At 35.1% G+C, this 12,121-nt stretch overlaps 1 protein-coding gene across 2 annotated transcripts in view; it reads left to right on the top strand.

Moving 5' to 3' along the window:
• Nucleotides 1–499: 499 nt before the first annotated feature.
• Nucleotides 500–12,121, top strand: part of LOC118744655 (atypical protein kinase C) — a 25,160-nt gene continuing 13,538 nt past the window's right edge. Inside the window, exons 1-2 of one of the 2 annotated variants that reach the window (XM_036477811.1) lie at nt 500–1,050; nt 3,648–4,836. In XM_036477811.1, the coding sequence (XP_036333704.1) occupies nt 568–1,050; nt 3,648–4,836 (1,672 nt within the window). In that variant the 5' untranslated portion in view covers nt 500–567. Of the gene's footprint in view, nt 1,051–3,647; nt 4,837–7,887; nt 8,615–12,121 lie in introns of those variants that run through there. The other variant, XM_036477812.1, reaches the window with a different exon arrangement.

Raw genomic sequence — 12,121 nt, 5'->3', positions numbered from 1 at the left:
TAACATATGTGTGCGTACAAATATTTTGCAGATATTGTCTTTTACTAGAGTAAATACTCGATAGAATATTTTTGATGTAAGTTGAGAATATCTGAACTGAATCGACATGCTTTGGCTTACGGCGGGTATATTATGCACATTCACTTAAATTTTGTTTACACCTAAGCTTGGTGAACTTAAAGCGCACAAAATATCAGAGCATTGAAAGTGTTCGACATGTCGTATAAGTGATACATACACCGTAGAGGATGTGTACGCCATATCGTATGAGCAATTTTTTTATGAAAAGTTAATTCACAAGCTTAACTAATGCATATTTTAATCAAGGCTGCTGCAATTTTAATGAAAATTAAAAAACAGTGTTGAAAAGTGAAAATAACAACAAAAACAAAGTCAGTGCAAAAAGAAACCATAGAGCTCAAAGGATATAAAAACACAAAAAAAAATCCAAAAGAAGACAACAGTTAAACCAAAACTAAAAAAAGTAATTTATACAAAACCTGATAACCAAAAAACGAAAAAAGTCCACCCCCCCCTCACCAGTAGTACTATTTACCATACCACAACATGGCGTGGGGCTATTGGAGTGCCACCACAGTGGATCGTGGTCGTTCGCCACGTCGCAATACGCAATGTACACCTTTGCCGGTGAATTTAATGCAACAGGACGAGGATACAACCTGCAATAATGCACAAAATACTACAGTTGCCGCTTCGGCTTCGGCAAATAATGCTAATAGTGGCGGCAATGGCGGCGTAGCCACTGGCAGTGGCAATTCTAATACCTGTCCGAATACACCATCTGGCGCACAAGCAAATCTCTGTTATAGTCCAACATGTCGCAGTCGTTGTAGTAGCCCCTGTCCGGGTAGTCCATGTCCGGGCAGTCCGTGCGGTTCGATTACACCACCACCGCCGCCTCAATTAACTTCCTCACAACAGCATTTGCATCAACATTCGAATAAGAATTGTCCAGCCGCACAACAAATACTTAATTTGGATGATTATCCGTCGCGTCGACAGTCGTTGGACCGATTGGATAGTCCACAGGTGAGTGGATGTAGGGCTAAATTTGTGAATATTTATAGGCATATAAGTCCGTACACATGTGTGTATATACATACATACATATGTATATATTTACATATACATATGTATATATAGTGAATATATCGGGGACCGAATCATGATAAGAATAAAACTTTAAGATATAAATTTATTTCGATAATACTTGATGGTTTTTCCATAAGTTGTTTTGTTTTAATCTTACTTTAATAAATTTTCTTCCTTTATATTTTTTATCATTTTAATTTAATTTATTTTTATTTTTTTCATTTTAATTTGTTTAATTTAATTTGTTTATTTTAATTTTTGTATGTCTTATAAATCTTCCATATTTTTTATTTATTTTTATTTAACATTTTATTCTCATTTTGTTGATTTTTATATTTTTTATTTTTTAATGAAAATTTTTGTGTAAAATTATTATTGTGTTATAGTGTGTGGCCTCAAAAAAAAAAAAATAGGGACACAACATTTTTTAAAATTTTGTTTATTTTTATTTCGTTTATTTAATATTTATATTTTTTTTATAAGATTATAACTCATTGTCTAACAAAAACCATATAAATTCATATTTCAAACTTTGTGCAAAAATTATAATAATTCTTTAAAGTTGCATCTAAATTTTCAACATTTTAATCAGATTTTTTTGAGTATGCAATTTTATAGCCCATTTAATTTTAGTAGAATAAAGTGCAAGTTTGCAAATTTTTTTACGCATTTTCTTCCATACAAAGTATGTTCGATTTTTTGTTTTTATGGAAAAAGTGCGTAATACATTCAGAATAAAAATTATCAAAAGTCAACGCGATTGTTTAGGAACTTCAAACTTGGACTTTATTTCACGAAAATTTAATGGGCTATTGCTAATTGCATACTCAATAAAATTCTAAAAAAATCGGATTAGAAAGTTGAAAATACGCAATTTTGCAGAATTTTTATAATTTTTGCACAAAGTTTGAAATATGAATTTAATGGTTTTTGTTAGATAATGAGCTATAATAATAATAATAATAGATTGGCGCTTACTCATATGTTAGTGTGTGGCCGAGCTTCTGATAATGAACTATACTTTTATAAAAAATAACAAATATTAAATAAACAAAAGGAAAATTGGAAAAATTTGTTAAAATGTCGTGTCACCATTTATTTTTCTACCACCGTAAATTGTTGTTAGATCAAAAAAGTAACCAAAAGATATTTCTTAATTAAATTTTTTGATTTTTTTTTTAAATTTTATGTTTTTTCCAAAACACGCGGTTTTTTCTTTTTTCGATCAAACTTAAATTTTTAAATTTTCATGTTTGCCATAAAATGGTTAATGTTTTATTTATATTTTTCTGATCATTACATTTTCGGTCAAATCTTAAGGGAATAAATTAATTTTAGTTCAAAATTTGACGTTCTCTTTTCCTTTCTAACCTTAAAACCCTTATTGTTTTGATACATTTATAAGACATTCTATTCAGACAGAAAAAAAATTAACCAACTTTTGAATAATGACTCCAATTTGGATCCACCAACTCAAAATCTATAGGGAACTACTAGATTTGTTCGACAATCAAAAAGAAGTAATTAATTAACTGAGACTGTGCTATATTTCCAGAATCTGTATTTAACACTGTTCTACAATTTTTATTTTTTCATAAAGAAAGGAATCCGAATCAACAATCAAGCTATCTTGCTTTTTCCTTCTAACCCATAAAAAATTACTACTATGGTGCATTTTTAGTAAGTTTATTAAGGTTAGAATGAAAAGACCTACCAATTTTTGGATTCTGACTACGGAATACGAATCTGCAATCAGAGTTCAAAAGTTTTATTTTTTATTTTTATTTTTATTTTTATCTCTCTAACCTCCAAAATGATAGCAAGTTTTTTGAGGTTAAAAAGAAAAGACCCATAACTTTTGAATTCTGACTTTAATTTCGGATTCAATGATGCAAGCAAAGAATTTGCTTATTTGTAGGGTTATGTGATGATCATTATGCCAAATTTCCACTGGACACTAAATGAGCCTAGATTTAGAATGACAAAGTTGGGGATTATAAAAATACCCGTGTCATTACTTTAATAAAAAAGTCATTAAGTTCATTTCGGATGGCGTTTTTAAACGGCACAAAGCAATTGTCTTGAAATGCCTGGTGGAAATTCGGCATTATCCTTAAATTAAATTTTTTCCTATAAACATTTTTTTTTCGTTACATCTTGAGTTCTTATGTTCGTTTTGGTTTATTGAAATCTATGCTTAAAAATTAAATAAAAATATAAAATGAAATAAATCCTTGGAACTATGAAAAAGATATATGTTTCTGTCCTTGAATTAATTCAAAGTAAATATATATTTCAATGCATTCTCAAATCAAAAAAATTACCATTAAATGCTGCATGGACTCATCATTTACAACTCACCTCACAACCTTATACGCCTCGTATTTGAATTGGAAACAAAAATAAAATTTTCGAAAAAAAAACACACAAACGTTGGCAACACATTCCACCTCACAATCAACTGACCAACCAACCAATCAATCAATCAACTTCATCGCCTTTTCGTTAATTTATTGCGCAAACACGAAATTCAGTCGAAATTTTACGGTCTACAGGCCAATCAGCTGTCGGATATTCTATGTCGTGGCGCTGTAGTCTCATCGATACAATCGGCAAATAATACGTTGACGCGTGGCGTTTCGCTGCACAGCCGCAGCGGTAGCGCTCATGGTAGCATTCATGGTGGTAGTCATCACGGTAGCTACGGTGGCGGCGGACCGGGCAGTGCGCACGGCTCAATGGGTTGTCTGCAGGGAAGCATGGGCCACTTGATGGGCGCTGGAGGCATCGGCGGCGCTGGTGGCGGTGTTGGCGGCGGCGCAAGCACTAGCGGCAGCGTCGGCATGCTGTCGGGCGCTATTGATACCGGCGACTATGATGTACCACATCCGCATCCTTATACGCATCATTACATGCAAACATCTACATCGATAACGCCGCCCCATTCGACAATGAGTTTGATCGGTTCACGACCCGGTTCGGCTGGCGCTTGTCCGGGTCATGACTCCGGTTCAGACTCGAGTCAAGGCTGCGGCTCCACAATGGGTGCCGGTGGCGGCGTCGGCGGGAACGTGGGCATGGGAGGTATTAACGCTGGCAGCCATATGCCGGCGCATATGATCGGTGGTGTAGGAGGCGTTGGCGTTGGCGTTAACATCGGCATGGGCATAGGCATGATTGGGCACCATAGCGTCGTCGGCGGTGGCAGCGGTTCGCTGGGACGTTGTTCCAATCGCTGCCACAATACCATGAATACAACAACAACCAACACCACCACCACTGACGATTCCGGCGGTGGCAGTGGTGGTAGTGGTGGCAGTGTTTTTGTCGGCGGCTGTCGCATGGGCACATCCAGTGTCGTTGGTGGCATAAGTGGGGCGGCGGGTGTTGGCATGAACGTTGTTGGCATAGGCATGAGCATGATGGGCGGCGGCATAGTGGAGAATCCACATCGCACCAGTCTGCATGGCAGCGAGGGTAGTGGCTTGAATGTTTGTGGCATGGGTGGCGGCGGCGGTGGTGGCGGTAGTGGCAGTGGTGGTAGTGGTGGCGGGCGCAGCAGTACACTCGGCACCATACACAATGGGCATCATCATCATCAGTATCACCATGAATGCATACACTATGAGCGTCTACCTATACCTGTTCCTATACCGACTGTGCCAACACAACAGCAACAACATTTGCATTCGGAGGAGGAAATCGAACCAGCCTATGCAACAGGTAAGTACCTACACACATATGTATGTATGTATGAATGTGTGCTGAGTAACAAGTGTGCTTAAGATTCTAAATTTTGTTGCGGTGACAAGTGCAATTGTCATGAGTATGCACTTATAATAGAGAACGTCCTTATATTTCTTTGTATGTATATATCGAGACGTGTATGTATATGTAGAAGGAGAAGGTGTAAACTTATTAACCGTAAAACCAAAGATTTGAAACCTTTCAGGTATAGGGTCTCAACGGTTAGTTAACACTACATAGTGTAACAGAGTGAAGGTATTGGCCCAATGCACGCTTGCTTTGCTTGCTTTGCTTACTTTAGTTTGCTTTGCTTTACTTTGAACTTCCAACTTTCATACATTTTAGTAGATTTTAAAAATTGTTTGACAGTTCTCAAAGCCAAGCAAGCAAAGCAAGCGTGCATTGGGCCTTAAGTTGTAAAAAATGTTGTCTGTTAGTTAACATGACGAAGACAATTAACATAGCAAGAGTATAAAAGAGTGTTATTACCAAATAATCTGCAGTTATTTTTTTCGAAGGTACCATTAAAACCCTCTCCCATTGTATATGATTTCCCCCAAACTTACAAAAAAAAAAAATATTTTAAGCAAGAAATACCGATTAATTTTTGCATTACATTTTTTAAGGCTAAAAGGCAAGTCAATGCTTGGTTGATATTTTTTTAACATAAAACTATCCATAATTTTTGTTAAAAAAGCAAAATGCTGCCAAATTTTTCTGGCGTTTGTTTTGAAATTAAAAAAAATTTCTCGGGTTTTTCTGCAGACTGCTGAGGTCTTCTCGTGTCGTGTTTTATTTTTTTGAATTTTTGGATATTTAAGGAAAATTTGCGAATTTTTTCGAATACTATCGTTTTTTCTCTTATGAATCTTTTTGGACCTTAACTTTTCAGGGAATTTTTAGAATTTTTTAAACCTTCTCGATAACCTTCGAGATTTTTCAAGACCATTAAGGATTTTGCGAGACCCTTCGTGTTTTTCTTTTCGGAAATTTTTAAGAACTTTTTGAATTTTTTGGAACGCTTCCGTCTATTTCGGCAATTTTGGTACTTTCTGGAACTTTTTGACAGTTTTTTTTTGATTTTTGCGGGACTTTTTGAGAAACTTGGGAATTTTTATAAATTTCCCGAGTCTTTTCGGAACTTTCAATCTTTTTCGGGAATGCTCACATCCAAAAAACATATTTAAACTTTGACTTTGCTTTTGGTTAATGCTTTAAAAATGCAAAGTACCAGTTATCGATAAAATAAAAGGCAAACTTAGCATTTCAATTCAACCATAAAAAAAGCAGAAAAAAGCAAAAAAAATATAAGTCAACTAAATTTGTTTGCTTTTTACTTCAAAATAATTGCACCAACTTGCTCATGATAAGGAAAAAGCCAGAAGAGTCAGAAAACGCGACCTTTAAGTTTTATGGGATTTTACATTTTTTTTTTCAACACTTCTCGGGATCATTCGAGATTTGCAAAACCATTAGGATATTTCGTGACCCCTCTTAATAAAAAATTCTCAAAAATCAACGCGGTTTTTTAACTAACTGAGTTGAAAACTTGCATGAAAATTTATTGAATTTTCCTTAGCTTTGCACAAAGTTTAGAAATTATATTTTTATGTTTTTTTATTGTAGTATGAACCATGTTTTTCTAAAAAAATTATCTTTGCCACTACCTTTTTCCTGCAGAGTACATACAGTGGTGGTGGTGGTGGTGGTGGTGTGGTTTTCAAGTAGGTTTTTAGTTTTCGGAGTTATTTTTCTTCTGTCAAAGTTCAACCCCGCTGATTTCGTTCAATCATGTCACTTATCTCTTCCATGTCTACCACTCCATTAATCACATCAATTCTAAAGAACGGTTTGAAACTTTACTAAATCACTCACCCGCTGTATCTGAGTATTGAGTTAGCATCAGAGAGCTTCCTGCTAGGTAGCTGATACAAATTGATATAACGGAGAAAATAAATGAAAAATATTTAAAATCGGAGAGCTATACATTCTTGTGGACGCTTTGTCGGAGCGAGGAAATTTTTGTGCATAGAACGCAGCACTCAAGAATTATATACATATGTATATTTATATGCATATATACATTAGGGTGGGCCTTAAAAAAACAATGAACGATGCCTCTATGGACTCAAAGAATTAAAAATACTTTTTTTTCGATTTAATACCCAAAATCGATACTACTAAAGTCGCGGACATCACATATAAATATTGGTCGCAATTGAAGTCGGTTAAAGCGTATCGCAAAGGTCAAAGGTCAAATGCTTCTATGGACTCAAACAATAAAAATTATTATTTTTTTTCATTTAATACTACTAAGTCGAGGATGTCATATATAAATTTTGGCCTCGATTGGAGTCGGTTAACACGTTTTCAAAGGGTTATCTGTGCGACACGCCTTAACCGTCTTCAATCGGAACCAAAATTTAGATGTGATATCTTCAACAATGGTAGTATCGATTTTGAGTATTAAATGAAAAAAAAAAAATAATTTTAATTTTTTGGGTCTCCATAGGGGAATCTGAACTTTGCCCCCTGTGCGACACGCCTTAACCGTCTCCAATCGGGACCAACATTTATATGTGATATCCTCGATTATGGTAGTATCGATTTTGGGTATTAGATGAAAAAAATTAATTTTAATGTTTTAAGCCTCCATAGGGGAATCTGAACTTGGCCCCCTGTGCGACTCGTCTTCACCGTCTTCAATCGGGATCAAAATTTATATGTGATATCTTCGACTATAGTAGTATCGACGTAGGGGTTGAGGCCTAGGAAATCTGATGTAAAAATGTGCTTCCTTCATTTAAGGACCACCCTAATGTGCATACATACAATCGCTTTATTTAGTACTGTACTAACACATTAACAGTTCATTTAATTTCAATTTATTTTCGCGTACCATCTTAACGCGATTGCATACTCGCACTCTTCTGTTTCGCATTTGCACATAGTAAGTACGCTACTGCCTTCGCGCTTTGGCATACGAGTATTGACAGTGGCTGTTGCGGCTGACTGGGGCTGCGGTTGCGGCACATTTGACAGCGACAATTTCTTTTTTTTTTGATTCTGTTGGTGCTTTTATTCTTTCTCCTTTTTTCGGTGGTGGGTCTATGATCGATTATTGTGACAATTGAAAAATAGTTCACGGGCAAGAATTCACAAGCGTGCAAGCGTTCTCCACTGCTCTGGCAGCTGAAGGAGTCGAAAGAGCAAGTGTTGTTGAAGAATTCTTTTACACTGTTGCTTTGCGCTCAGCTATCGGAAATCGTAAACAGAAAATAACGCTTATCTCTGAGTGGGCATTGTGGATTTTTTTTGTTTTAGCAATAAGGTGTCGCAAAATACAAAAGTGATAAGCTTGATTTCAAGAAAAAATTTATGATAAAAAGTTGGTAAAGTCCAGATAAAAAAATAAAGCCTTCCCGTAAAAATTTTCTAAGAAAAAATTGCTAAGCGGTTCTTGTGATTTAATTTTGCTTTGTTTTTCGTATTGCATATTCCATTGCGAAAGTGTGCAATTCGCCTTTGTGAAAAAGAATAGAATTAAAAAAAAGAAGTTTATTATTAGCTCTTCAAATACATATCATATCAAAGAAAAGTGTGTTTTCGCGCGGTCATTGCTGCGCAGCCGATGAGATTAAAGTTCACACACCCGAGTACCCGCTAAAGATGATCATGTGGAGTGGTATCTGTGAGGTTGCCTCTCTCTATGGCCTGCAAACTTCATCGTTCTTCATGAGTGGTGGTGTTGGAAGTTAGTATGGTGGAATTTTGCAATAAATTTTGAGTTTCTAAAAGAGATGTTAATGCCTTTTTGTTGTAAAAACGTGCCAAAAAAATTTGTAAAAGTCTTTGGCAATGTTACACAGGGATAGTAAATTAGGAATTTTTAGCAAAAAAAAAACCGACTTCAACTCCCATATAAAAAAAAAAATATATATATATATATCTCATGATCCACTGATCGGATCTCAACCAGATTAGACCACCTCTGAGACACTACCTTCCCGATGCAAAATTATCGAAATCGGTTGACGTGGTCCAAAGTTATGCGGTAACATACATAAAAAAAAAAAAAAAAAAAAAAAAAATATTCCGACGAACTGATAACCTCCTCCTTTTTTGGAAGTCGGTTAAAAAACTAAACATAAATTAGTACTCGCGAAACTTCGATGGAAAACTGTTTGCTTGTGTAATTTTAAAAATCCATGCCGACATCGATATACGTATTTATCGAAACAATTATCAGTACATTTATCGTTTGAGTTACCGATGTGTTATTAGTATGTAAATTCAACGATAAGTTGATCGATATACTTATCTAAATACCTATACATATATTTATCGCTATCGATATACATATTTTTAGATATACATACATAGGTATTTATCGCTATAGATATATGTATGTATATACATATCGTCGATGTTTTTGCACAACCGCCCATCGACCAATTGCAAAACCGCTTATCTTACGCCACTCAATTTTTACCGGAGAGCGAAAAAACGGGTTTTGTTTAAAGGCATTGCCTTGATAGGTGGTATGTTCTCTAGCTATTAATTTACAAATCTGTTGTTTTAATAACGATTTTAAGATTTTTATGCATAAATCTCGATGCATGGAGTTCAGGGTTACCAAATCTCATTTTTGCCACAACGGCGATTTAGGCGGTTTTGCAAAAACATCGACGATATGTATCGCTATCGATATATTTATCTTTGTCGGTATGTTTATCGTTATAGGTATATTTATCGTCATCAGTATATTTATCGTTATGGGTATATTTATCGTTGGCGATATATTTGTCGTTTATCATTGTCCATACATTTATCATTATGGATATAATTATCACCAATACATTTTTCTTTATCGATACATTTATCATTATGGGTATTATTATTAGCGATAGATATTTATTTATCGATACATGTATCCTTATCGGTATATTTTTCGTTATCGATATATTTAGCGTTGGCGTTTGTATTTTTCGTTATCGATATATTTATTTGTATTCATTTAGATTCCTTTCCTTTCATACGAACTAAGATCGTTGTGCGACTTTTATTTTGCATATGTATTACTGTAAGCTGTGCAGCTGTGAAAGACTTGCGCTTTCGAATCTAACCTACTGAAAATAATTTGTAATTTCCGAATCTTTACTAAATTAATTCCAGAAATATGTTTGTATGTATGTATTAAATTAGCTAACGTCAGCTCTATTGCTCATTGCATACAATTAATTTATGAACTTCTGCTGTCTAGTATTTTTTCTTCTGCAAGCTACATATGTATACAATTCTTTTCTATCCCTTGTTAATTTCATTTTTCCCAATTCCAATTAGATTGAACTAGTACTAACGGGTTATATGCATCATATGTATGTACCTATATATGTAAACTTATTCCAATGTCCATCGCTTTTTCTTCGTTTTTTGACTCACCACTTAATGAAGTCTTAATTTAGGCACTTGTGCAGACAATTGTTCTTTGTTATTGTTTTTGTTATTGATATTTGTATGTTGTCATTCGACGATATCAATTAAAGTGACAGTATAAATTGTTAAAGCCATATTGTACAATTTTGAAGTAATAATTTTTACTAATATCAATTTAGAATTTAGTGAATATACAGTTGCTAGAAATGTCGTTTAAAATTATGTTTCAATTCAGTTCAGTTGATAAATTTAAATAAAATTGGTTAAAATGCTTGTTGGCTCACGTAGACGCTTCAAATAGTAAATTGATTGTGATGTATTGAGCGTGTGTAAGCGAGAACGATTGCCTTCATTATAAATTAATTTTTGCTTTGCGAACATGAAAAATAAAAGGTGAATGCCTATCTAAACAGAGCAAAACAATCAGCCTTATCCTGAGTTTCGCTCGAAAATAAAATTTATTCGAAATTTTTTCAGTCGCCCATCGTGAATAAACATAAGCGAAAAGAGAAAAGTCAACGATTTCGATCGAAAATGAAACACATGATAAGGCTGACTGACCGAAACTTCTTTACGGATACTGTTAGTTGAGAATGACCGCCTAATTATGCATCTCAAATTCGAGGCACCCTCTCGTGCATAGAAAAGTTGGTCAAATTGTACATAGCTACACTCTCGTATTGTAAAAGTGACTCTGTTGAGATGAACTGATCGATTCATAAAAAAACTTCAGGTGTGTGCACCTTCATTCGCGACCTGTATTTGTTTTATCAGCGCTTATTACGCTGCTGATCAGCTAATCTCTCAGTTCAACTATAATCACTTTGTGTGAACTAGCCCTTATGTTCGAATTAATTTTTTGCTGACGAGTTGTCCGTAATATTTTTTTTTTAACTTTTTCCTTCATCAAATAGAAAAGATACACTTCTATAAAGAAATGTCATGGAGTTATTCTTAATGACAAGCTCTCATAGAATCCGCACCTTCATACGTAGATAATGCTATTCAGATGGCAAGAAACCATTTCCAAACCCCTGCCAGCATATGCTGCGACCGTATGGTATTAGAAGTAAAGTCCACGCAGACCAAGCTGATCAAAAACTACAACGACAAGTATGTAGTCAAGCATGGTCATCGATGGTGCGATGAGTACGACAACAATCGCGGCTCTCGTTTGGCTTCTAGTATGCCGCGTCTACACATTGTAATCCAGAAAGACACTCCACTCTTTTTAGGCTGTGCCTTCCTTAACTCCACACATAACTTCAAGGTATTTTTAGTCAAGGGGCATCGATCTCCAAAAAGTGTCAATTTGACACTTTAGTCGCACAACGATAACACTGTGTGTATAATTTTATTGTTTTGCAGAGGCTGGAAATTGTCCAAAAACGCGTTTGTCGGCTCCTTTAACCCTAAGTTGCTCGAAAACTAGAGCCAATCCAATATCTTTACGGTCAGATTCGGATTCTACGTGAAAAATCCTATAAGAATCGGCTACAATATTTTACACAACAGAACTTTGTTGGGCAGTGTAATATAATTCAAGCGTCCTCTAATGCAAAGCTTCCAGGAAACATGCTGTTCCATTCATATTTAATCTGATGCAATTATCAACAATCTGCTCGACCGACTCCCACACACACACGCACACACTCGCACACAAGGTTAAACCACTTCATTCACACAAAGTCCCATAGTAAATTTTATTAACCGGAAATACTTGCAAGCTTCAGCGCTTCTGTTGGGCAATAGGAGCTTTAACAGTTATAAATTAAAATATGTAATTGCCACGTAATCGATCAATTTTTTATGATATTTTTTTTTT

The sequence above is a fragment of the Rhagoletis pomonella genome, unplaced genomic scaffold (genome assembly GCF_013731165.1).
Source record: "Rhagoletis pomonella isolate Grant_MI unplaced genomic scaffold, Rhpom_1.0 Rhpom_scaffold_00008, whole genome shotgun sequence".
Classification (NCBI taxonomy): domain Eukaryota; kingdom Metazoa; phylum Arthropoda; class Insecta; order Diptera; family Tephritidae; genus Rhagoletis; species Rhagoletis pomonella.
Note: the sequence above shows the minus strand (reverse complement) of the source record. Positions and strands in the feature narration are given on the sequence as shown.